Source organism: Morchella sextelata, assembly GCF_020137385.1.
Source record: "Morchella sextelata strain SCLS chromosome Unknown scls_7, whole genome shotgun sequence".
Lineage (NCBI taxonomy): Eukaryota > Fungi > Ascomycota > Pezizomycetes > Pezizales > Morchellaceae > Morchella > Morchella sextelata.
Window position 1 is genome coordinate 1,094,307 of NW_025408622.1, and position 27,059 is coordinate 1,121,365.

The 27,059-nt window shown below is 45.9% G+C and overlaps 7 protein-coding genes across 7 annotated transcripts; 5 read left to right on the plus strand and 2 right to left on the minus strand.

Moving 5' to 3' along the window:
* Window positions 1-724: 724 nt before the first annotated feature.
* Window positions 725-2,613, plus strand: H6S33_011968 (uncharacterized protein; the record flags this gene model as incomplete). Its single annotated transcript, XM_044843327.1, has 6 exons — window positions 725-811; window positions 899-939; window positions 996-1,022; window positions 1,075-1,202; window positions 1,261-1,329; window positions 1,385-2,613. The coding sequence occupies 6 exons, from the start codon at window positions 725-727 to the stop codon at window positions 2,611-2,613; spliced, it is 1,581 nt and encodes a 526-aa protein (XP_044695636.1).
* Window positions 2,614-3,388: 775 nt separating this feature from the next.
* Window positions 3,389-5,147, minus strand: H6S33_011969 (uncharacterized protein; the record flags this gene model as incomplete). The annotated part of the gene is made up of 3 exons (XM_044843328.1): window positions 3,389-4,460; window positions 4,519-4,939; window positions 5,006-5,147. 3 exons carry the CDS (start codon window positions 5,145-5,147, stop codon window positions 3,389-3,391), a joined length of 1,635 nt encoding a protein of 544 aa, XP_044695637.1.
* Window positions 5,148-9,198: 4,051 nt separating this feature from the next.
* H6S33_011970 (uncharacterized protein) lies at window positions 9,199-10,071 on the plus strand (the record flags this gene model as incomplete). Its single annotated transcript, XM_044843330.1, has 4 exons — window positions 9,199-9,242; window positions 9,299-9,556; window positions 9,614-9,977; window positions 10,036-10,071. The coding sequence occupies 4 exons, from the start codon at window positions 9,199-9,201 to the stop codon at window positions 10,069-10,071; spliced, it is 702 nt and encodes a 233-aa protein (XP_044695638.1).
* A 452-nt stretch (window positions 10,072-10,523) lies between these two features.
* On the plus strand, window positions 10,524-11,910 carry H6S33_011971 (uncharacterized protein; the record flags this gene model as incomplete). Its single annotated transcript, XM_044843331.1, has 6 exons — window positions 10,524-10,533; window positions 10,914-11,159; window positions 11,248-11,339; window positions 11,406-11,545; window positions 11,616-11,674; window positions 11,732-11,910. The coding sequence occupies 6 exons, from the start codon at window positions 10,524-10,526 to the stop codon at window positions 11,908-11,910; spliced, it is 726 nt and encodes a 241-aa protein (XP_044695639.1).
* Window positions 11,911-12,806: 896 nt separating this feature from the next.
* Window positions 12,807-15,365, plus strand: H6S33_011972 (uncharacterized protein; the record flags this gene model as incomplete). The annotated part of the gene is made up of 1 exon (XM_044843332.1): window positions 12,807-15,365. One exon carries the CDS (start codon window positions 12,807-12,809, stop codon window positions 15,363-15,365), a length of 2,559 nt encoding a protein of 852 aa, XP_044695640.1.
* A 1,713-nt stretch (window positions 15,366-17,078) lies between these two features.
* H6S33_011973 (uncharacterized protein) lies at window positions 17,079-20,561 on the plus strand (the record flags this gene model as incomplete). Its single annotated transcript, XM_044843333.1, has 1 exon — window positions 17,079-20,561. The coding sequence occupies one exon, from the start codon at window positions 17,079-17,081 to the stop codon at window positions 20,559-20,561; it is 3,483 nt and encodes a 1,160-aa protein (XP_044695641.1).
* A 2,826-nt stretch (window positions 20,562-23,387) lies between these two features.
* Window positions 23,388-27,022, minus strand: H6S33_011974 (uncharacterized protein; the record flags this gene model as incomplete). The annotated part of the gene is made up of 4 exons (XM_044843334.1): window positions 23,388-25,730; window positions 25,790-25,847; window positions 25,915-26,374; window positions 26,431-27,022. The coding sequence occupies 4 exons, from the start codon at window positions 27,020-27,022 to the stop codon at window positions 23,388-23,390; spliced, it is 3,453 nt and encodes a 1,150-aa protein (XP_044695642.1).
* Between the last annotated feature and the right edge of the window lie 37 nt (window positions 27,023-27,059).

The window sequence follows — 27,059 nt, forward strand, 5'->3', positions numbered from 1 at the left end:
ATTATTTCAGCATCTGACTTTTCCTCAGGCCTAAAGAGCGATATATAGCAATTTCCGTCTCTCATATTAATAATTAATCCGAACACTAAAAAGTATGCTGGGACCTGATCATTACAACTATCATGAAGGATCCCCGTTATCTATTGCTACTACACCCACCATAAACACCAGCACCACCAGCACCACCAGCACCACCAGCACCAGCGCCATCTTCCCCTCATACTGCACCTCGTCGTCTGGGACCCCCAAGCCCGTGTTCGCAGTCACTCCTCCTACTCCGGCCGACGTTTCTGGCTACTTCCCAACGCAGACTCAGTGGTTGGATCTTGCCGCGGCTTCCGCGACATCCTTCTACGGCCAACAACCGCCGCCCCCGCCGAGCCCAGCTCCTGTTGGCTCCCCTGCCGGGATTACCACTGCACTTGGGAGCACCCCCCCAGAATCTTTGCAAGCGTCACCTACCGCGGCGAATCGGCCCTTCAACCGGACCACCACTACCAACACCATAACAACTTCCGGAAAGCGAAACCACGACACTATCGCAACAACTCCACCCTCACAGTTAAACTTTCGCCGATCAGCGGCGGGGAAGAGAAAGCGCTCGCCCCGAGAAATTCCAAGAAGCGACGCAGGGGTTTCAGCTACAGCTACAGCTACAGATACCGCCACCCCAATCAATACCGGTAACGGATATAGGCGCAGAACTTGGGGGAGAGACTTCGCAATGAGCGTAGCTAGTCAGGACGATAAGTCGCGCGTCGCATCGAACGCGTATTTCCCGGAGATCCCAAAGATATTACCACATGAGAAGGTATGTAGATTGTGCGTACAGGGGGTGAAGGCGGTGAAGTGCGTTTAATGACGGTAGCGTTTGTTAACAAATAGGTTGGGATGATAGGTATTTCCGATACAGATTGGCGGGGAACTATTTCGATTAAGGTATGTTTTACTTTTCTCCTCCGGCTCTTTGATCCACATACTGACATCGGTAATAGTGGCGCGTCAATATCTTCAGATGGTCAGTATCTCTAGAAAGAATTCCACTTGTAGCAAACATGAAACTGAGAGTGCTAGAGCTCCCTCGTACTTTTCGCAATTCTTTGAACAACAGTTGGCAAATCTAGAGGAAGGCCAGACGATCCGAACACTCTATATTGACCGTGACCCGATTACATTTAGAGATATCGCACGTCACCTTCAAGGTGTGCTCTTTCCAATTGAACTCTCGATATGACTGAGAGAAAGCTGACGGTATTGTAGGATATCATGTTTCCCCAAAAGATGGCCAACACTTCGTAAGACTATTTGCAGACGCCCAATTCTACAGCCGTAAGCCTTCCTCCGTCTCTAATTCACATTACCTGCCAACTAACCTCCTCAATAGTTCCGAAATTAATCTCGCAACTCTTTGAATCGGAAATTTTCATTTCCATTGGCTCTCGCCACTTCCAAATCAATCGCGACCTCTTTCAGTCCCCCGGAAACTCGCCGAACTACTTCTCCCTAGGCTTTGCTGTCTTTTTCTCCTCTCCAAACGAAGTCTTCCCCGGCCTCGCTCGTGAAGGCCTCCTCCGCCCCCCTTCAATTCTCCCTCCGGAGGTGCCCAACCGCTCCGCCGACGTATTTGCCGAGCTTCTTCATCTCCTCCGCGGTTATCCTGTTCACATCCGGAACGAAGAACATCGCCAGGAGCTTCTGCGCGACTGCAAATATTTCCATCTTAAAGGGCTGGAACAAAAACTCATCCCCCATGAGATATCTTGGAATCAGAGACGCCAGCGCCAAGAGATTGTCATCCGCCTCGAGGACGTCAAACCCTCCGGTGTTGCCTTCCTCCCTGACTTTGGTGGAGATCAGTTCCCTGGGGCTAAACAGTCGAGCGGATGGATAAATTATATGCGTCCATTTGTTGACGATATCCAGCGCGAACTCATCGTCGAGATAGGGGGCGAGCAGACTAAAGTTGACTTCCGCAGTGGCCGCGCTGAATTCACCGGGACTACCAATCAGCGTGTTTCGGCACTATTCCAGGTGATTGCTAATAAACTGGGGCTGCCGGTTGGACACGAGAGAGCTCTTGGACTTGTACTGTTGGGACAGAACGGGTCGACCACCGGGTCCTCTGGTCCTGCGAGCCCGGGGAATACCCCTTTGAGTGAAGATCGAGTTAAGATCAAGCTCGGACCAGAATGTTTTATCAAGCTGGACGGAGAGGAGTATTTGGATCGGGATGGGATGAGCTCATTTGATGCCCACGATAACGATATGGCTGATGGCGCCTCCGCACCATCTGGAAGTGACGCGGGGAGGAGTGTGGGCGGTACTCCGAGCCCAAGCATGAATTGGCAACATAGTGCGAGTAGACCCGCATCTACTAAGCCATTCTTGGGGGTACAGGGGCAATCAGGCCCACGGAAGAGACACAAAAGACAGGGCAGTATGGAAGAAGGTGGTGGCGAGTGGGTTGTGAAAAGGGGACAGTGGAGAGTCAGAGTACAGACTACCACTGGGCAAGATGGGAGGAGTGGGATGGAGGTCGTACTTGTAGGAGTAAGACTAGAGGCGTTCAGTGGAGAATATGGTAGGAACTCACGGCGTGGGTTCTTAATTTAATCGGCTTTTTTTTATTTCTTTTTTTTTTTTTTCATTTTGTAAGTGTTTTGTATGTTTTGGGCATGACGATAGAGAAAACATGAATAGGTTTTATGGAGTACTATGTAGGACAAATACTTTTATCCTTTCCTTTGTTTATTTAACCACACACATTTGGATCCTTGGTGTATTTTAGGAGTCAGCTTTTTATTCTTCTTCTGGATTCTAGGACGTATAAAGCATTGGCACATGTATTAATCTGGCTCATGCGAATGGCGTTGCACACCAAGAGTTTGCACCTACACTAGTGCGCAATCAAGGCCAATGATCTATTACGGCATGCAATGACATGTATGTGCCGTAGGTTGAGGGTAAGTGATCAGAATCTGATAAGTGAATGTTGCGGTGAATACGTGTATTTTGTCTTGTCAGATTCTGATCACTTTTCGCTACAATCTGATCACTTTTCGCTACCCCCTAGTACTATGTACATAACTAAATGATCTAAACACTGAAACAAACCCGAGTGATTAATTGTGATTAAACACAAAGTAGTTCGAATATACTAACCCTATATGTACAGTAACTAAGATGCCCTATCTATTAACCTGTTGTTATATGTTTCTAGTATCTCTAAGAAAGAAAAAAAAAATATAAAGTCCCCCCATCGAATAGGAGGGGGGAGGGAAAGAACTCCAATCTAAACACCGCTACCCTGTTATGCCATGCCCCTGTCGCTCAGGCGTTGAAATCTAAATGATAAATTAAGTTAAAAAAGGTCCATACCCCTCCACCGCTATACTATTACGCAAGCGCCTTTCGACCTCCGGTTGTCTGCAGTCCTCGCCCCATTTTCGAACCCCTCTTCATCTTTCCTCTTGATGCCCCTGGCCTCATCCCCTCGCTTCACGTCACTGCTTATCTTCCCAGCAGCATAAGCACATCCGCCGAACCCAAAGCGCACCAGACTGTCACCCGTTAAGCTCCCCACGACAAACACACCCTTCACAATTTCCAGGTCTTCCTCTACCCTCCATCGCATCGTGTCTCCAGAGATCCATCCTGCGTCCACAACACCCACAGCCTTCCGTAGCTCTGGGGATAGGTACTCGAGACTCCCGCGCCGGCCAACACAGTATTTGAATTCGTCGATTACCCGCTCTACTATCTCGCCGTCTATGGTCAAGATCCGGATTCGGCCGTCCGGGTGTGTGTTGATAACCTGTGCATTCGGAAAACCCTCGTATTCACCATCAGTGACCTGATTTGATCGTGGTGATGTTGTCGCCGCTACGCCCGACTTCATCCGTCTATATATTTCCGCATACTCGGGATACGCCGTCGGATGGCACCCTTTTAGCGGGGAAGGCCGCGAGGTGTTCCATTTATAGATATGTATTACTTTTCTTCCCGCCTTCTTCGCAGCCATCATGACATCCGCAGCCGTAAAACCGGAGCCAACCACTAGCATTGGGGGATTCGAGGCTGCGTGGGGTGAAGGTGTGGTGAGTGACATTAGTGACTGATAGATGGGTGGTGGGGGTATAACGTTGGAGTATATTCCAGTCGCCAGGACCAGGTGTGTGCAGTGAATAGTCATATGTACATCATGGTATTGTTTGTTGTTAGAGTTCGAGCCCCGACGGTGTACTCGGAGTGTGAACCCACCGCCTGGTCGCTGTGATATACGCTGCGCATGGACAGAGGTAAACACTTCCGACGATATTCCGACGGCCTTTGGGTAAGCACTGTAATAGCTGGCGGCTTCCCGTCGTGTAGGACGAATTAAATCGGGCATTGGTCTTCTATGGGTTCGTTTGTAGTGCTCCCGGAACGAGTATCCAGGCAATGATAGCATTTCAGCATAACTAAAATTATGTTAGATTTCAATGCTCCTGAATACAGTTAGAAATGATTATAGCCAACCTCAGAGTCTCGCAGTCTCTGTTCGCCCCAATGGGATCCTCGGCCCATTGTCCCCCAGCCTTCCCGGCATCTCCGAGTACGAGGTGGTCGACCCGGCGGCTGCTATTTCGTTCCCATTTTATTCTGGATCTTGCTTCACCAATCTCTGTATCTGCATTGGGCTGGATTAAGGTGTCTAAAAGGACATTAATTGGGAGTGCCTGATTTGAATAAGACATGTATGCTGAGTCCGGGAAATGTCCCGTGAGTGCCTCGACTGATCTCGGAGTTTCGAGTGCATCATAGAGTGACCTGTCGGGGCCGAGCTGTGAGAGCTTTGAGTGTAGGACAGGATCAGGGTGAGGACCATGGACTGAGGTGTCATATGTGGGGACATTGCCATGGAGGAGATAGCTGAGAAACAAGGCGGATGGACCGTTGCCTGTGGAACAATTGCACGATATCAGTGATATTTCACCAGAAACAAGCCGATAGTTGCTTGACTAACCTACAATGACGGTGTCTGTAGTCCGCACGTCGCAGTTTTGTTGCTGATGTTGATGTTGGTGCTGGTGTTGAATTGGCTGGTGTTGTCTATCGACAATCACGGGTTGGTTCTGACCAGATGACGTATACCGCCTTGGTGCCATTTTCTTTCCAGGAACGCACAACTGCCGGTGTTGTTGTGTTAAAGAAGAGAATAAGAAAAAAATTACAGAAACGATAATCTAGGATTATTATAAAACAATCACCAACGAATATGCACTTCTAACAGCAAATAAACAAAAAAGATCAAAGCTGGCAGAGAAGACAAATAGAAGCAGATATCAAAGGGAGGAAGAAGCAGTAGTAGGAATAAACCAGAGTCGATGGCAAAATAAAGGCGGGGAGGAAGGTGGGGAGAGAGAGAGTTCGGAGAGGAAAAACTCCTCTTGGTAATAAAAGTCTAGTACCAGGGGTAGGGGCCAAACCTAAACCCAATTTGTTTAAATAAGACAGATTCGGATACACAACCAGGCTGTGTGGTTGATATCATCAGAATTGTAGAGCGGTGATGTTGCAAGGGCACCCCAAGCTGTGTATCTGTATGTACATGTACATATACTTGTACCGGGAGGCTCTACATGTGTATTAGTAAATCCTGAAGGACAATGAATCAACGGTATGTCAGACGGATGCAAACGGATGGTTCGGACCAAGACTGGCCCATGAGAGTGCGTGTCCTCTCGTCAGAACGGAGGGCATAGCTATTGGTGCTCTAATGTGTATTGGCGGTGGCTAACTAGATTACGAAGATTGTGTCTTCAGAATTTCACTCTTCACACTGATATCACCACCACATGGGAATAAAACCTGTAAATAGCCGTCATACACATGCACAATTGCCAAGGCACTTCGGGCTCTGTAAATGTGAGTAATGACTTTTGAAAGAGCTTATTGAACTCCAGAACTAACTTTGGATTTGAAGATTATACTATCATGTCCTTCGTTTTGCAAATACCCCAAATACCCCAGCTCTCACACCCTTTGGCTGGTGATCGAATATTGCAACTTGATACCAAAGTACCAGTTACCTGTGTCTACATACAAATTCGAACCGACCCCCATCACCCTGCGCACCAATGGCGAGGTGCACATACGGGGAAAGCCCCCGAAAGACACCCGGAAGGAAGACGGGTCGCGGTCGTTGGTGGGAACCTTTACATTTGTCAGGCTGGTTGCGGTGGGCAACCCACCGTTTTATCATCAAATGTATGTTTCACCCTCTCTACTAAAAAATCGGACGGAAAAAGCTGTTGGTGCAACCGTTTTGTGTCTCTGTCAATCGACATGCATAAGTCATCTGTTCGCACATCACACCGATTAACAGCGCGGGATGTGGGGAACAATTTTGGAAGAAGGAAATATTTCTAAAGATTCGATTGATTTTAAAGGGCAGGCAGGAGACGGTTGGGGTTCCCCAATCTAACCAGCGCGCCGGGAAAGGGTGAGCCCGCATTGGTCGGGGAGGTAGAGTATGATGAATTGAATTGATAAGCAGGGCCAAACTTTCAACCGATCACACCTTACCCCCGAACGGGGTGGGGGTTTGCTTGGCGAGCGTTTGTGTGACTTGGCGGTGGTCATGATGGGTGCTTGTCCGGGGTAAATGATCTGCCGGTATAAAAACATCGTATCTGGTACAATTCAAGGCGTTGCATGTATCTTGGAGAAAATGAATCCTATTATAACTCACCTGTTTATCAAAACCATTAGGTGAGGACCACTATCCCCTTCCCTATGTCAAGTTCTGTATTTTTAAGGAGTCTACCACCCCGAAACATACTGGAGAGGTAGAGTAGAAGAACTCGGTCAGTTTCCAGTATTTCTAATCCGATAGGAGATTTTGCGATAATCACTCCATGCCTGAAGACCCTGCTTCGGAACTTTAGTCTCCCTCAAGTTCAAACTTCCCTGCAGCTGCATGTAGGTAACAGTTGAGCTGGGGCGAAAGTAACGTTGTATCCTTTCATGTAATTACTCCTGCAATAATCAGGTGAGCAAAATCACCTGTATTAATATGAAAATGAAGAATATATATTAGAATTAATACATACGCATATATTCGGGGAGCCTTTGGGGGGATACGTGCAGTATCTGCATGTAGCATTTTCAACCCCCAACGGTGGGGTCATAGAAGCGGAAATGATACGTCGATCACCTTTAGCATTATGTCTACCAAGCAGGCTATAAACAAGAACAACAAGACACGTAAACGAATGTCGATCCTGAGTAGTGCTAGAGAACTTTGTAGGCGAAGAATCCAAGCATTCGGTCTCTATTAAATGGGCATGCGGGGTAATGTCTTGTTTGAATGGACGGCGCTATGAGTTATCCATGCGCCTTTGTATCTACGTAGACATTATTCAAATTTTAAAGAGGATAGGTGGTATTGCTAAGAAGCTCCGAGACTCGGAATGGTGCGAAAGGAGGTAGATTTTCTGTAACCTGGCTATCTATGATGATTGTTGTAGATATCATGAACTTGGCGGTCGCCAAAGGCGCCAAATGAGCCATATTATTTTTATAACATCGTCAGATACACTTAGAATCTAGAGATTCTTCCCTAACTTCGGAACCTTGTTAGTAGATGAATGTAATTCTACCCTCTGGCTGACACTGGGGAGCAACAGAGCCGCTGGATAAAAATCTCCTTCGCAAATTTTTCTAAAGCCCTGGCCTTCTTGAGCAGCTTGCCGGCCACAAATTTGTCGCCAACCATCCAAGGGCGAGGCGCTGCAAGAAAAACCAAGTGCATGACGAAAATGCTGCAGTGGTAAAGAAGGATATTGCCATATAAGCGAAGGGATGGGATAGTGACATAAAGCAGCAAACTCGAGGTAAACGAGGTGATATCCAAATCGAGTGATATCCCGTGTATCGTCCATATCCTTGGGGATTTCATAATATAGAGAATGTAAAGAACAGGCTGCTATAAGCATACAGTGACAGTCCCGTATATCTGGACATTCCCTGCTTCATCAAATATATGGCTATCATAAAGTATAAGTATAGTATGCTCAAAAACCAGGGCATGGTCGCGGTCGCCTATAAATACGTGCTACTTCTGGATCCGGATCTGTTACCTTTGAAAAAAAAACCTGATAGATGCCTGAGTTGGAGCTGGCGCTGGATCCTCGTGCTTCAATCGCTTTAATCATGATAGCTAGGGGTAAAACGCGATCTCTTCATTTTCTCCAAGCATACATGTATATATATTCGATCCCTCTAAGTTGCGTGTTAGCCTTTTAAGGCACCTATGTTCAAAGCTTCACTTGGATCCCCCAGATCTTCCCGTGTTCTGATTGACCAAGGAACGACATTGCAAGAGAACGAATACATGTTATTAATCTGATCATGAGGATCACTCGGTGTTGAGTAATAGACTTACGTAAGTACATTATAAGTATCTCCAAATACTAGCTTCGAGAAGTATAAAAATTGTGCAGAAACCCAGTATCTAACCCAGAAAATTGCAGCTCTAGAATTTGTATCGACACTATTAGCTGAATGACAGCTGCGGCTGCTAAAAAGTATCATATGCAATATCAGCACTCTTCTTATCGATAAGAGCCCGTACTGGCACTGAAGCCGCCAGGGTCCCAAAGATCGCCAGGAACGGAGTTACACAAGCGATATATATCTACTTCTCTAGATTCGTACATCTATTTATCGCCATCATGGTCGAAATGCCAAACGTCTCTGCTTAAGACGATTAGGCTCTATAACAAACTCTCAGCGCAGTCCCTATGTCGGGACAATTATTCCGTAACCCGTATTTATTACATGTTGCTATGACGTCGCCATCCCTGACATGCTACCGAGCGTGATGATGGTGCCGCGGGACAAGCGATGCTTGCATCTGATCCCTAGAGAAAATGTATGTAGAGAAGTGTAGTAATTGAGCGTGTTATTCCAACTAACTAGAGGGGGGACTAATAAATACCAGAGAAAGAATGAGTCAGAACCCGTGACTCATGATGACAAATGAGAATCCTCCAATACTATGAAATGTGCTGAGCGTACTATTTCAAGAATCCCCAATACTCCTACTCTACATATTTCAGCGGTAGCTAAACCACTTCCACACCTCCCACCATTAATTCCCCCAGACTTGTCATCATAGCTTCCCTAAACTTTAACCACCCAAAACTTACGAGAATGTCCGAAAACAAAAGTGCACAGCCAAAAGTAACGCTACACTGGTAGGTTTACCCTCACCACCCACGCATAGACACAGCGTTGACTGTGTACCAACTAGGCTCAACCAGTCCCGTGCCCAGCGTATTGTTTGGCTTCTCGAAGAGCTCAACCTCGACTACGATATCGAATGTCACATCCGGAACTCCGCGATGTTCGCCCCCGAAGGCTCGCAATCTCTACACCCGCTTGGGAAATTTCCCATTGTAGTTGTCGGTGACAGGGTTCTTGCCGAGTCAGGATTTATCATCGAGTACCTCGTCGACAAATTCGGGCCCCAGCTCAAACCTAGCGACGAGGACTCACTGCTGCGGTACAAGTGTGTTTAACTTCCCCCGGACATAAGGAACAGTATAGTTAATAGAAAACCCAACAGGTACTTCCTCCACTATGCCGAGGGTTCCCTGATGCCGCCGATGCTGGTTGGGTTTGTGGTCGAGAATATCAACAAAGCGTCGGTACCGTTCTTCATCAAGCCACTCATCAACATGATTACTAGCAGGGTCGAGACGCGGTTCTTGAAACCCAATTACAAGACCCACTTTGACTTCCTAGAGGCCGAGCTTTCGTCGCGACCGTATTTGGCGGGCGAGGAATTCTCAGGCGCTGATATTATGATATCGTTCCAGTTAGCGGCTGCAAAGATGATTTGCGGGCTAAGTAAAGAGGAATATCCGAAGTTGTTTGAATATATGGAGAGGTGTGAGAGTAGAGAGGCGTGTAAGAGGGCGTATAAGAAGGTATGTGAACCAATTCAAACGACCGGTGCTGAGGTGGATGATACTAACCTAGAGTTAGACTAAGGAAATGGAAGCGGCGGGGACCAAATTGTGAGCGACAGTGCCGGATACGCTGCGAAGCGCTTCTCGGAGTTGATGTGTGACGAAACCAGAATCTGTATGACTATTTTCTTCTTTTTCTCCTTGTGTATCGCTATATGTAGTCTTCTCTTTTTTCATTTAGAAAAATATACCTAGTATTAGCAATTTTTTACTTGCCGCAAAAAGAAGTATCTTCCACTACTGTTACTCCCCATTATCTTCAAGCGTTGGCCAAAATTCGTGAGGCAGATTTTAGTTTTTGACGTCCAATACCTACATAGAGTTAGCAAAAGCACAAACTCGCTTCTTCTATAAGGAAGCATTTATTAGGCTTCTCTGCTCGGTCACAAGTTCAGTATGCGCAATGACTACATCTTATGCCCGATTTCTTCGGACTTCCTGACAAACCCTACTCTTAGCTGTTAGCTTCGATCACAACTCATCACTCGCACGCAACCCATTGCAATGGCACAAGGTGAGTTTTTTTTTTTTTTTTTTTTTTTTTTTTAATTCATTTGGCACAAGGTGAGTGGACAAGAACCAGGGGCACGGATCGTTTTGGAAGTCAAAATCAAAGTATCCTATAAGGCATTATAAAGATCGTCGGCGCCTGTAGATCTGAGGGGAAGTCTCTTTGGGGTTTGGTATCTGGGCGGGGAGAGTGGCTTCTAGGATCCGGAAGGGGTGTTAGAAGTTAGATTTTCCGGTCCTCTATATAAGCATCTCCATTTCCTTGAGATTTTAAATATACTAGTGCAATCTCTAGAATACGTTCAGAACCTTCACTTAATATTTATGTCGCACTCTAAAACCTACCTCGTAACCGGCGCCAGCAAAGGCATCGACCACGTATAGTCCAATCCCTCCTTGACCACGCCCCACCCCTCTCAACAATCTACCTGACCTCTCGCACACCACCTAAAATCATCCACAATATCACCTCTTCAATTCTGAGCTACCATCCGCTCGACATTACTACTCCATCTTCTATTGAGGCCCTCTACAAAACCATTAAGGAGGCAGGCGGAATAGATGTACTTGTAAACAATGCGGGCAATGGCACGGGTAGCGTTAAGGAGATAGTGGAGTTCAATTACTATGGTACCGTTAATATGTGTAAAAAAATTCATTCCCATCCTCAAACCTGGCGGGCGGGCCGTGAATGTGTCTTCAATTGCATATAATTTAGGAGGATTCCGCGACGAGGAGTTAAGAGCTAAGATGGCGGCTGCGGGGGAAGGTACGATTGAGGGGTTGGATGCGTTAATAGAGAGATATAGGGTAAGTATTTTAGGGCTCGGAATGCTGGATAACTGATTTTGTATATCGTCTTACGATATGTCGCAGGCAGATGTGAAGGCTGGAGTATCGAAGGAGAAAGGTTGGCCCCACCAGTACTCAGTCACGAAAGCTGCCATAACGGCTGCGAAGATTACCATGGCGAGGGATAACCCTGAACTTTTGGTGAACTGCTGCTGTCCTGGCCGGTATGTCCTTGTTCCTCTAAGTCATGTGGCTATTCTTGAGTTAAATCGGATGTATTGATACAATGAATAGGGTTGAGACAGAAACAGGTGTCAAGTTCGCATCAAGGGCGATACCTTTGAAGACGATAGGTAAGTGCCGCGCTTAATTACTTAAACTACCATGTTTTTAATTGACCCCCCCTGTAGAAGAGGGAGCACGGATTCTGGTTAGATTGGCAGCTGAGGATATTGGCGGCATTTCCGGGAAATTTTGGAAGAATTCTTCCCTTACAGAGAAGGGTTATGGACAGGCTACTGATTGGTGTGATGAGAATAGTTGGTCGCTGGAGGACAAATTTTTTGACGGAATTCAATATGTCTTTTAGTTTCTCATTTATATCATAATACAGTCGAATCTCCCTATAACGGTACACTCGGGATCGGAAATTGGTACCCTTATAATTATAGCAAGCGTTATTTTATACCTAGAGGGGCCAATAAGGACTGAGAACTTGTACCCTTATAGGGCGATTATTCATATAGGAGATACCCTTACAGAGAGATTTGACTATGTATACCTATATGCATGTACCCGTGTTTGTTCATCGTATTTCTATTGTTCCGTCAGAGCAAAGCGCAAAATACCCCACTAAAGATGACGTAGCTCATGATCGCCGTGTTACAATGCACCACCTTGAATTTATAAACCTTAGCCCCAATCATATCAACATCGCCCGCCAACAAGCACGAAACAAGATAAGCATGATAAATAGCAAATTAAAGCATTGCAAAGAAAAACTTACAAACTCAAGTAAGACATCAAAGAACTCCGGATATGGCTGACACCAGACCTACATGTATGTATCTACCACCACCATATATACGAAATTCGAAAGCCAAAGAAGTAGGTACAATAGTGTAAAAATATGGCATTGCGACATCGGTTATGTATGGTAATTACTTATGTATAAGGGATGACTCATAGTTGGAACAAGGAGGCTTAGCGCTAGGATTATGTAATCAGGGGATCACGTGGTACTAAGAACTATCTGTATATAAGGAGCAACAAACTCCCATAGTTGTCGCTGGAACTTCAGCGGCGCAATAGTATCTTCTTTGCACTATAAACATATTCCTCACAAAGGTCACGTGTTCAAACCCTCCTCAAGTCGTCTATTCTCCCACACTCCAATTCAGAGGTTATGAGCCCGGGTTCTGCCAAATAGAATCCGCACTATACCATCGCCACCTCGCTTAACTCAACAACACTTCATACAACATCATGCCTTCAGAAGGAGAATCGTCATCCAAGGCTGCTGAGATTAAACCCTCAGAGACAACAGCTACCAGTAACATTCGTCTCAAGTTTGATGGACTCCCTAAACTACAAGGGCAATCCAACTACCAAACTTGGGCAAGTGCCTGGAGGATAACGTTCGACGCTGTAGACTGGTGGGAAGCGTTGAGCATCGAGAACCCTGACGAGAATGACACCGAACTCAGCAAAACCGAGATAAAGAAGGCTCGTAAACAAATGCACAGCCTTCTCATCTCTGCTGTATGCGAAGAAATACAACCAACAGTCGTCTCCGCCGAAAATGCATTCTACGCATGGAAGGCGCTCAAAGACCTCTACGATCGTGTCTCACCCAACACCACGATCACCCTCCTCAGCCGCGTCCTAGACACGAAGATGCAAGAAGGCGGATCACTGACCGAGCATCTCGCGACCTTCGATGCGAACTGGAATACTCTCAAGTCCAGATGCCAAAGCGCAGACCACAAACTCGCTCAGGCTCTCCTACCCCTCACCAAATCCAACGAAGCCATGGCGGCATTCCTCCTAAGTTCGCTACCCAAATCGATGAGCAACGTCGTCGACAACATCCAAACCAAACAGGATGTTACCTACGAAGACGTACGCCAACGACTACAGAACCTGGATGAGGTAGCCCCTCAAACAGGGAACAAGGTACTCCATACCAGGAGTACCACAAGCGACAAGGAATGCACCTGGTGCAAGAAAAGGGGACAGCCTTACAAAGGCCACGAGTACACGGAGTGCAGAAAGCTCAAAGAACAGAACAAGAACAGAAAGGGAAGGAGAAAGGACAACTCGGCATCGGTTGTAGTAAATGACTCTACAACCACTATCTGTATGGTAAGCCACGACATCTCCCAACCGCTTACTTGGATCCTTGATTCTGGAGCGACCTCTCACGTCACACCCTTCCAAGACCAACTCATCAACATCCGACCTCACACCGGCAATGTCCGAACAGCTGATGGAACCAACCACGCTGTCACCGGAATGGGAAGCGCTAGTTTCAGCTGCCACCTTCCCGATGGAAGTAGATCTTCCATACTCCTCACCGATGTGCTGTTGGTCCCAACCTTGGGAAATGTGGGATTGGTCTCAGAAACCGTGCTCGACAAAAAGGGATTTAGAACGGAGTCAGGAGGAGGAAGCAAGTTGGTTACAAAAGAAAAGAAAGGAATAATTTGGGGAAAATTGGAGAAGGGACTTTGGAATGTACAAGTAGTTAGCAATACAGTTCGTTTGACCACTTACGATGAATGGCATCAAGCGTTAGGCCATCCTGCGACACTAGAAAACTTGTATCACGACATTCAAAGGCTGCCTCCCAAACCAGAAAGTTTCCACTGCAGTCAATGTGCACTATCAAAAAGCGTACACAAGAAACCTGCACCAATTAGTACTAGATCCAAACGACCATTCGAACTAATCCACTCAGACCTATCTGGAAAGTTCAGTATACAGTCACAAGGAAAAGCTCAGTACTATATGTCCTTCATCGATGATTACACCCGCTTCGCATGGATATATCTCCTGAAACAAAAAGAAGACGCAAAGAAGGCCATCAAGGATTACGTTACAAGGATCGAGAAACAGTATAGCACAACAATACTGAGATTCAGAACGGATGGTGGTGGTGAATACATCAACAAGGACATAACGAACTACTTCGATTCACAAGGAATAGTTCACGAACAGACTCCCCCATACACTCCTGAATCTAATGGAGTTGCAGAACGATTCAATAGGACGGTAACCACAATGGTCAGGTGCATGATCATGGACCACCCTAAGTCGTTATGGGGAGAAGCATATGCAACAGCTGTCTATCTCAAAAACAGGCTACCCCACAGTACGCTTAAGGGAAAGACCCCCTTTGAAGCCCTGAAAGGAACCAAGCCAAGTATACAACACCTCCAACCGTTCGGTAAAAAATGCTATGTCCACATCCCAGAAAACTCTAGGCCAGCAGGAAGCAAACTAGCACCCCGAGCATATGAAGGAATCATAGCTGGATACTCAGACAGTAATAAAATATACCGTATCTGGATAGGAACACAACACAGGGTAATTGAAAGTCGGGACGTCACATTCCCCCCTCCTGAATCAGGGGAAGTCTCAGTGGAACTCGACTTCATCCCCAGCCTGAAACCAGAAACGGCAAAAGCACCATCAGACGACGGATACGAATCAGAAGACAGGTCTGATTCAGAACCCGAGTCAAATGCAATCGAAGAAAACCGTACAGAAATGCCAGGATTGTTCCCGGAATCACCGGAACTGGTTAGAAAACCACCACCGGCTACACCAGACAAGGGAAAACAACCTGCCGTACCTATGGGACAACCGCGAGACCCAAGAGACAACTGGGAGAAAATTCCAGCACCAGTTGTACCATTCAAAGGCTTCAAAGGAAAACCACTTGTGTCAACGACACCCAAAGGTACACCACCACAACCTCCAAAACGATCAGATCGATGTAACGGCAGCTACGTATTTCGGCTAGGTGATGAACTGGGATGAGGGAAGGAGGTATCGTGCAGTGGGATTAGGATTTGTAATGGGGATTTCTGCTATGTTCTTTGGGTTTCTGTTACGCGAAGGTATTAGTCATCGTTGGATTATGGATGGATATATAAGGGGGCGTTGTCTTGTGCTTTTGTCTGTTTTCCTTCTTCTCTTTCTTCCTTACGCAACCTCTGTATTTATTCCACGAATACTATTCTTTGTCCGCACTACGTCATAGGGCTCTAATCGGTTTATCATACCAGGTAGAGCCACCCACAGTCCATAGTCAAAGCATACCTCTACGTCCACGTCCACGTCTACGTCGCTACCTAGGTTGTATTCCTTGGCACCACAGTCTATCGCCTACGTCCCCGTGATACGTAGGTTGCGTCCTCTATCGCCAACCAATACAATACCATAGTTTACAATGTCGGAACATGCACCTATTGACTATCAACAACTCAGCGATAGTCTCCAAGCCCTTTTTCAAGCGCATCCACAGGTCAATGATACTGTTGGAACTGAAGCCTATGCACTTCTCCAACAATGCCAACATGGTCTTGCTCAATATGCAACGGATTTACAGGAGGTAGAAGCGGAGGCCGAGAGGGCGAGGAGAAGGTTTGAGCAAGATCTTGCTGCTGCCCGAGCTCAACAGGCTCCTGTTGAGGCTGTCGCCCCTGTGCAAGCACCCAACGAAGACAATGTTCCACCTGCACCCCCAGTACCACCCATTACAGATACTACCTATCGGTCCGAGAAGCTTCCAGACCCTGAGGTATTCAAGGGGGATCGTGATCGAGAAAGGTTACACCTGTTTAAGCAACAAATGAAGATTAAGCTATTGGGAAATGCCGATCGCTATCCTACACTACAGTCTAAGCTATCCTATGCATTCAGCAGATTGGAGGGCGTTGCCGCCAATCAGTTCTTACAATATGTTGGCGAAGAAGGTATTGCTTTACCCTCTATGCTACGATTTTATTAGGTTTTGGATACTGCTTTCGGAGATCCCGATCGGATGCGTACGGCTAGGAGGAATCTTAGGAACATCCGTCAACGAAATCGAACGTTCGCCGATTATTTTGCTGAGTTTCAACGATATGCTGCTGAGTCGGGTATGGATGAAGTCTCTCGGATTGAGGCTTTGATGGAAGGTATTAATGCGGAACTCGATGAATCAATGATACACCATGACACTCCCACAACAGTAAATGCTTGTGCGACACTTCTGCAACGGTTGGATAATCGTCGCCGAGCGGCAGAAGCTAAGCGAGGAAGTAAAAAACCTTGGACTACTACTACTCCGGCCCCTCGTCCTCCACCAGCAAGTCCTGTTTCTGCTCCCCGCGCTGCCGCCCCAGTCGCCAATGTACCTATTACTGAGAGTCATCCCTCATCCCGTCCGGGAGGTGATGTACCAATGGATCTATCTGGAGGGCGTCGTCGCCCCTCCCCTACCGAAAGAAATGCCCGCTTAGTTGAGGGCCGATGTTTTTATTGCGGAGGTGTTGGACACATGGTTAGGGATTGCCCCCAAGCAAGGGCAACGGGAAACCAACCAAGGAGGCCTGTGATGAGAGGAGCGGCGTTAACGGTGGAAGAAAATGGCGGAAGCGATAATGAGTCGGCAAAAGATTTGTCCCTGCACTAAGTGGCTTAGCCCAGGGACCATTTAAGGATTTTTCTAGGATGTATATTTCTGGTTTTTCGGTATCAGAGGAGGAAATGGATGGAAATCAACTTGTAGTAACTTGTTCGATTTCACAGAATAAAAATTCTTTCATACCTACCTACGCCCTTATTGATACCGGAGCATCAGGATATGCTTTTATTGATGAATCTTTTGCACGCCACAACAATCTTACAATGACCCCCCTCAAAATACCCCGCCATGTAGACGTTATAGATGGAAGGCCTATCAAGTCAGGAAAAATTACGCACATTGTTAATATCTCACTAGACATTCATGGTCATCGGGAAGATGTGCCATGTTTTGTAACGAAGTTAGGACATTATCCGATTGTGATGGGGATACCTTGGATGCGACGACATGATGTTACGATTCGACCAAAAGAAAATCTACTTGTTTTTGACTCTCGAAGCTGTTGTCAATACTGTTCACTCAGTGGAACTGCAGTTATTGTTCATGGCATCTCGATTCCCTTACCGGAACACCATACGGTCATCGTTTCAGCAACTGAAAAATCTACGGTCAATATTGAACAATTAGTACCGAAGGAATTTCACCATCGTCTCCATATGTTCAAAGAATACGATGCTTCAATTCTCCCACCACATCGACCATTGCATGACATCGAGATAATATTGGAAGAAGGTAAACGACCACCATATGGACCTATATATGGGTTGTCTCAAATTGAGTTGAAGGCACTACGGGAATATCTTGATGAAAATTTACCTAAAGGATTCATTCGAGCCAGTGAATCACCAGCGGGAGCACCTATATTGTTCGTAAAGAAAAACGATGGAACTCTTCGACTTTGTGTTGACTATCGAGGCCTAAATGCGATTACGATCAAAAATCGATATCCGTTACCATTGTTAAAGGAAACTCTAGCTAAGTTGTCAAGAGCAAAATATTATACAAAGTTAGATTTACGTTGGGGGTATAATCAAATCAGGATAGCGGAGGGGGACGAATGGAAAACAGCATTCCGGACTCGATATGGACATTTCGAATATACAGTAATGCCATTTGGATTAGCTAATGCTCCTGCTACATTTCAACATTGGATCAATGATATCCTACGTCCCTACCTCGATCAATTCGTAACAGCATACTTAGACGATATCCTTATCTATTCCGAGACCCTATCAGAACATAAAGAACATATTCAGAAGGTTCTAAAGGTACTTGATGAAAATCATGTTCACCTTAAACCTGAAAAATGTGAATTTATGGTTCAGGAAACAAAATATCTTGGTTTAATCCTTACTCCGAATGGGAATAGAATGGATCCAAAGAAAGTTATCGATGTTTTGGAATGGACTACACCGACAAACCTTCGTGATGTTCAAGTATTCCTAGGATTTGCAAATTTCTACCGACGGTTTATTTTGGGATATTCGAAAATTGTTGCCCCGCTTACAGCCTTGACAAAGAAAAACGTTAAATTTGAATGGACGGATGAAAGGGAGGAAGCATTTCAGACTTTGAAAAAGATGTTTACAACGGCACCGATACTAGCTCATTTCAATCCAGATCGAAAAATTGTGATAGAAACCGATGCATCCGACTATGTTTCAGCAGGAATCCTATCTCAACGTGACAACGAAGGAATCCTACATCCAGTTGCTTTCTTTTCCAAGAAACACTCTCCCGCAGAATGCAACTACGAAATCTATGACAAAGAACTTTTAGCAATTATACGATGTTTTGAAGAATGGCGACATCATCTGGAGGGAGCTCAATTTCCAATTGAAGTTCTTAGCGACCATCGGAATCTTGAGTATTTTATGACAACAAAATTGTTAAATCGTCGACAAGCCCGTTGGTCCGAATTTCTTTCACGCTTCGATTTCGTTATACAATTTCGGCCAGGAAAACAAGGAACAAAACCAGATGCATTGACTAGGAGGTCAGGTGACCTACCTAAAGAGGGGGATGAACGGTTAACGCATCAGAGTCAAGTGATTCTGAAGCGAAAAAATTTGGATACCAAGCTAAGTTTGTTCGCGGGTTCTTTGTCAAATGAATCCGCTGAAGGAGCGTCCACTGTAGAGGAGTTATTTTCAAAGGCTTACCAAGTGGATGGTTTCCCAAACAAGGTCCTCAATATGCTTCGGAATGGCATACGCCACTCAAACAAAATCTCACTTGCCGAATGTATGGAAGATAACAACGGTCGGCTGCTTTATCGAGGCATGCTATATGTACCAGACGACGATGACCTTCGACTAAGGCTTTTAAAAGAATATCATGACAAACCATCTGCGGGACATCCGGGTAGAGCGAAAACTCTGGAGCTCCTAAGTCGAGAATATTACTGGCCACAGATGCGGAAGTTTGTCGATCAGTATATTAGGAATTGCAATGTGTGTACCCGTAGCAAGGCATCACACAATGCACCTTATGGAGTACTTCGCCCCATGCCAATTCCCGATGGACCCTGGACAGATGTCTCGATGGACTTTGTGACTGATCTTCCTGAGAGTGATGGGTATAATGCGATTTTGGTCGTGGTGGATAGACTAACCAAAATGCGGCATCTGATACCAACGACAAAGGAGGCGGACTCACAGGAAGTAGCAAGGCTATATATTGATAACGTCTGGAAGCTACATGGATTACCCGACACCATGGTATCCGATCGAGGAACACAGTTCGTCGCGGAATTCTGGAGGTCCCTTTGTGATCGATTGGAAATCTCGCCAAAGTTCTCTACTGCATTTCACCCCCAAACAGATGGACAGACAGAAAGAATCAATGCCATAATGGAACAATACCTCCGAAGCTATGTTTCCTATCAACAAGATGACTGGGTCCGATGGCTACCGATGGCTGAATTTGCAACCAACAACCACGTTTCCGAAACAACAAAAGTTTCCCCCTTTTATGCTAATTCGGGAAGGAATCCCAGGATAACATTTGGACCTTTGAAACATGGTCGAACGACGGCGGAGGATCAAGCGAACCGTATTGCAAGGGAAATGAAGGATGTGGTAGACTTCCTAAGAGAAGAAATGTTCCGGGCGCAAAGGATACAAGAAGAATCAGCCAATAGAAATCGAACTCCAGCTCCTCGATATTATTTAGGAGACAAGGTTTTTCTATCGACCCGCCATATTCTAACAAAACGACCCTCTAAGAAATTCGACTGGAAACGTATTGGGCCTTATAGCGTTAAACGAATCGTTAATCCCTATGCTTACGAGTTGGAACTTCCCCGGTCGATGAAAATTCATCCAGTATTTCATGTTTCGTTATTGTCACCTGAAGCGAATGATCCTTTACCAGGACAACAACGATTACCACCACCTCCGGTTGAAATCGAAGGGGAGGAAGAATGGGAAGTCGAAGATATTTTGGATTCGAGGAAACGAAGAGGAAGATTTGAATATTTGGTACGATATATGGGATATGATGAAACCTCCTGGCAACCGCTATCGAACCTTGAGCATTCACCTGAAATTATTAGACGATTCCATGAACGTTATCCAGAGAAGCCTAAGCCTACCAGGAGGTAGGCCTTAGAGGGGGGCGTGGTCTGTAACGGCAGCTACGTATTTCGGCTAGGTGATGAACTGGGATGAGGGAAGGAGGTATCGTGCAGTGGGATTAGGATTTGTAATGGGGATTTCTGCTATGTTCTTTGGGTTTCTGTTACGCGAAGGTATTAGTCATCGTTGGATTATGGATGGATATATAAGGGGGCGTTGTCTTGTGCTTTTGTCTGTTTTCCTTCTTCTCTTTCTTCCTTACGCAACCTCTGTATTTATTCCACGAATACTATTCTTTGTCCGCACTACGTCATAGGGCTCTAATCGGTTTATCATACCAGGTAGAGCCACCCACAGTCCATAGTCAAAGCATACCTCTACGTCCACGTCCACGTCTACGTCGCTACCTAGGTTGTATTCCTTGGCACCACAGTCTATCGCCTACGTCCCCGTGATAATCGAATACGCCAGCGAAAAAATAGAGAAATTGAAATGGAAGTACGAAGGAAAGAGTATGACGAAAAGGTAGTAGAACAACAGAAGTTACTTACAAGTTATATCGAAGATGTGAAAGAACATGGCCCAGGAGACAAAGCCACTGAACAAGAATTAATCGATCAATACAAAGAAGACTTCAGACGTTATAGGAATGAGTTAGACATGGAATATGGAGACATATCCAAACTCCCTCCGAACTACCAAATACACCTCGTAACAGAACCTTCCACCTTCAATCAAGCTATGCAGAGCGATGATCAACACCTATGAAAAAAGGCGATACAGACTGAGAAAGACGCCCTTGACAAAGCCCACACCTGGGATATTGTCAACAGACCAACCAACCGAGCAGTAGTCAAAGGAAAATGGGTATTCAAAGTGAAACACAACGCGGACGGAACAATCGAGCGGTACAAAGCAAGGTACGTTGCTAAAGGCTTCACCCAAGTACAGTACCAAGACTACGATGAGACCTTCGCCCCCGTTGCACGATATGATTCTCTACGACTCCTACTGGCACTAGCTGCACACAACGGTTGGATACCACAACAAATGGATGTCAAGTCAGCCTTCCTCTATGGTGTACTCAAGGAGGAAATCTACATGGAACTGCCTGAAGGCTACAGGCAGGACAACAAGGTTTGTAAACTTCGAAAATGCATATACGGACTAAAGCAATCACCCCGTGAATGGTATGCTTGCCTAGCAGACTCCCTTCAACGGAAAGGATTCGTCCCAGCCAAATTCGACCCATGTGTCTTCATACATAAGAACCACCATCTATACATATCGGTGTATGTAGATGACATCATGATATTCGGACCCGACTCCCCATTCAGAAAAGAAATCAGACAACTACTCAAGGCAGATTTCGAATGTACGGATCTCGGTAACTCGAAGTTCATATTGGGAATAGAAATAACGGTAACCAACAACGGTATCTCACTATCACAACGCGCATACATCAACAAGATCCTGGATAAATTCGGAATGAGTAACTGCAAACCAGTTGGCACACCACTCGAACCGAACCTCAACCTTCACAAAGGCGAACCGGAAGACCAAATCGAGAAACCAACTGAGTACCAATCCATAATAGGATCACTAATGTACGCGAGTATAGCCACCAGACCTGATATCACCCATGCCGTTACCGCTCTCTCCCAGTACTCCTCATGTCCAACCGAGGACCACCTACGAGCAGCCAAGCGAACTCTCCGATACCTCAATGGAACCAAAGACTGGAACCTGTTCTACCCGAAGGGGAATACTAGAACACTCGACGGATTCTCAGACAGTTCCTACGCTTCAGACCTAGATGACAGAAAATCGTTCTCAGGATACGTGTTCAGACTAGGAAAGTCAGCCATCAGCTGGAGAAGCCGGAAGCAGAAATCAGTCGCAGTCTCAACAACAGAAGCCGAATACATGGCCCTGTCCCTCGCGGCTCGACAACTGGTATGGATTCGTAATGCCTTGCTCGAACTCCAACAACAATACCAGTACTTCATACACGCCGACAACACAGGTTCTATTGAACTCTGTCGGAACCCACGCATCCACGACCGGTCCAAGCACATCGACGTTCACTACCACTATACACGTGAACAACTCGAAGCCGGAACCTTCGAAATCCTCTACGTCCCTACCGAAGACAATGTCGCGGACATAATGACCAAAGGACTACCAAAACCAGCTCACCAAAAATTGTCAGAATTGATACGATGTGGCAAGTGAGGGGAAGTGTAAAAATATGGCATTGCGACATCGGTTATGTATGGTAATTACTTATGTATAAGGGATGACTCATAGTTGGAACAAGGAGGCTTAGCGCTAGGATTATGTAATCAGGGGATCACGTGGTACTAAGAACTATCTGTATATAAGGAGCAACAAACTCCCATAGTTGTCGCTGGAACTTCAGCGGCGCAATAGTATCTTCTTTGCACTATAAACATATTCCTCACAAAGGTCACGTGTTCAAACCCTCCTCAAGTCGTCTATTCTCCCACACTCCAATTCACAAATAGGTGGCATCGTCAAGCATGAATTTAAAAATCTGAGGGCTGGGTATGAGGGCCGGGTATGAATGGACCCAAGTGTAGGAGGTTCCCTTATACATGTGTATGCTCCAGAGGGGCATTTTGCATCTTTATACACCTACTCTTTTCCCTAGTAGCAGTATTATATGTACTACATGTCCTAAACACCAGGTAATTTATTCTGCTAATTCTTCGAGATACATGAAAGGATTTATCGTGATAGTAGATATAAAGTCATGAAACTCCAATGATTAAAATGCCTTGCTACAAAAGTTAAACGCCACAGTTCATCATAAGGGTGTTTGGCCCAAGCTCACTTTGCAGCTTTCCTCATTTCTGCTGCTCGCATAAAATCAAGATTTCCCTTTGCATCGACAGTTTCCGGATGCTCCTTTCCCAAGAACTTTGTCATCATGTCTACCACTTGTTGTTGGATTTTTGCTGCCTCGCCAGTCTTTTCTTGCCTTGCGAGTAAATAAGCATAATTGCTCATAGACGTCAGAGTTTCAGGATGATCCTCTCCAGAAACCTTTTTCTTCAAGCTGACGACCTTCTCCTGAACTTTAGATGCTTCTTCTAAAAGCCCCTTCTTTGCCAAAAGCTGTGAAAGATATTCTGATGCTTCAATCGTGCCTAGATCTTGCTCCCCAGAAACACTCTCTCGTGCCTTCACAATCCTCCTCTGGATTTCCAAGGCTTTATCAACTTGATTTTGGCTACCAAGTGTTATCACTAATGTGTCCATAGCTCTAAGGGTATCCTCGTGGTTCTCGCCAACAGACTTTACAGTGATGTCTAATATCTTCATCTGTAATGCTAACGCTTCGTCTGCATCCCCCTTCTTGCGCAGGATTGATGCAGTGTTGGCCATAGTGCTAAGGGTATTTGGATGTTTTTCGCCGAAAAGACTCTTCGATGTCTCTAGAACCTGTTTCTGGGTGATTACAGCCTGATCCATTTGACCATGAACAGCGAGCATATACGCAAGATCGTTCATCTGCCTGAGGGTATCGGGATGTTCTTTTCCTGAGATTTTCTCTCTCAGTGCAGCCACTTTCTTCTGGGTGTCTACGGCTTCGTCCATTTGGCCGTTGTCTACGAGTGTCTGAACCATGTTCATCATTACCGGAATATTATCAGGATGCTCATCGCCCAATACTTTCTCTGTCAACTCCAATACACGTCTTTGTATTTTGATCGCCTCGTCAACCCGATCCTGACGAGTGAGCATAAACCCAACGTTATTCAGGGCAGCAATAGTGCTTGGATGTTCCTCGCCCAGGATCCTGATTTTAATATCTAACAGCTGCCTCTGGAGCTCTGACGCTTCTTTGAACTCGTTCTGGCCCACGAGCACTTCAATGAGGGTTTCCATGGCTGCTATAGTGCCCGGATGATCACCCCCAAGGACTTTGGTTTGTAGTTCCAAAACACGTCTCTGAATCTTGATTGTACCATCAATTAGGCCTAGATCACGGTAGGTCACAGCAAGACAATTCATGGCTAGTATGGCCTTGGGATGATATTCCCCTAGGATTTTCGTTATCGATGCCATAGCTTGCTCTTCCAGCTTTACTGCTTGGTCTAGCTGACCTTGAGACTTGAGGGCGTTTGCAACACTGGTGATGGCTCGGATAGTGTCTGGGCTGTCCTCGCCTAAAATACTTTGACGCAACTCGAATACTTGTCTTTGGAGTTTTACTGACTCTTCGATTGATCCTAGCTGATAAAGTGATAGTGCCTTGTAGCTCATGGATGTAATAGTTTCTGGATGTTTTCCGCCCAGTTCTTTAATCATGAGATGTAGGACACTTTGAGTGGTCTTTAGTGCTTCTTCCGCTCGGTTCTGCCTCCGAAATGTGGCCGAAAGAAGTTCCATGGCAAGGAGAGTCTGGAAATTAGACTCCCCCAGTGTTCCCTTCATCCTTTCTGTCATTTCTAGCACAACTGATGCCGATTTCTCCGCTTCATCTCTATCCTGAAGCATGGTAGCAAGATTCCATGCAGCAGCAAGTGTAGCCAGGTGCGACAAGCCCAAAGCTTTCTCTGTCTGCTCTAACACCTTCCTCTGGACATCAAGTTCCAATTGTTCAACAAGTCCTTGTCGCTTGAGGAGGTGTACGAAATTCTGCATAGCAATGACTGCACCAGGGCTCCCCTCGCCTAGACTTTTTGTGGTTGTATCCAATACATTCCTCTGCATCTTTATCGCCTCCTCTATCAGACCCTGATCGAACAGTAGAGAGGCCAGAAAGTTCTGCAGTATTAAGGATGACTGGGTCACTCTTTCATCCGTCTTTCCGGCCACCTCATACTTGTAGATATCTAGTACTGTTGAAAGAATACCAGTTTGGATATATTCATCGATCAATTGATCTATCTGCTGCATGAATGTGATTTTGATATCTTGATCGAGTTTGCCATGTGTAATGATGTTCTCCGCAGCCGCCGAAAGGTCTTCAGCCGACCTTCCGCATTTTTGGAGGTATTCAACGACAAGGCTCGCGTCTCGTGGGGTCCCGAAAGCAAATTCGTGGCAGAGCGCAAGTTGGAAGGCAGAATCTTTGCAGGTGGCGGCTCTATCTGTGAGCGCCTTGACGATTTGGACACGGACGAAGCAGTGGACATGTTGGAGTGCTTCAAAATTGAGTGCAAGCTGAATATGTTTGCAGTTAGTAGCTGGTGATGGGTTATGTCTTGCTTGGGGGGTCTTACATTTGGGATACTTTTCAAACTTTCAAACTTAATCAACTCATCAGAAATCGTCTCCCTTCTATGATTGGTTATTAGTATGTACTCAAGCTTAAGTCTGGTAACGAATGATGTCTCATTTAACTTACTGGACATCCCCTTCAAGAGCTTGAGAAACTAGCCCAACTAACATGCCCATGTCGCTGGCTCTCGCATCTGGATTCGTTTCTAAACAGGCCTCAAAAAAGCTGGCTAATCTCGAGCGAGCCAACTCATGGTCCTTAACAACGAAATTCGGACCCTCTCCCTCCCCGGGAGACAGAGAAAGAAGCGATGCTGGAGAAGATGTTGATCCTCGGTCTCCGAAAAGGATCCACCCACAAACTTTCCCGTAGGAATATATATCGGCCTTCTTAGCTCGGCCTACGGTGGGCTCCATTGACGTACATTCGGGTGAACTCCATTCAGGTGTCAAGGGTAGGCATACAGGATCTTCGTCAGCACAACCTAAGCAAGCGTATCCAAAGTCGATGATCTTTGCAATGAATCCACCATTGCCGTCTTCAAAAACGAGGACCTTTTCTGGCTTTATCTCTCCGTGTGGAATGCCTACATGGAATGTGGTTAGTAGTCTAATTATACCAACAGGACAATCTATGACATACTGAAAGAGTGCATTAGCTCAATAGCCTTTCCTATATCTCTACACAACGACAGCCTTTTCTCAAAATTCAGCGCCTGGTAAGACCTTGATCCCAAGAACTTATCCAAGCTCCCATGCACCGGCTTCTCGAATACCAGCACAGGCAAAACTTTCACAAGTATTCCACTTCTATTGACCTGGACATCCCAACTAATTCCATATAAATCAACTATACTCCGGCACTCCCGGACTCTAGGATGCTGTAGTACTAAAATCTCAGCAATAAGCGCCTTCCATGAGAAACTATGCACATCTTCGAGTCCCAGAGCCCGCGCTTCTTTACTGTCTGGTGTAAACCGCTTAAAAGAAAACCCGCGACTTGGGTTTAGATCAATCTGTTCAAGCCCATCGATACCCAGTCCATCAAGCCCTGGGGCCCAGGTGGTAGGAAGAAAGTTGACCCCGGATTGCTGTACTACACCAAGGAACGATAAGAAGTCATAATGCGGTAGGATAAAGCTCTCTGTAGGTTTGAGGGGAGTTGTAGATCCCAAAAATTCGAAAGAATCGGCATTGAGAGTGTATGCGAGAGAGGATGTGCTTATTTGCGCCATTCTGAGTAGTTTGTTTGACAATGAAAGGTAATTGCAG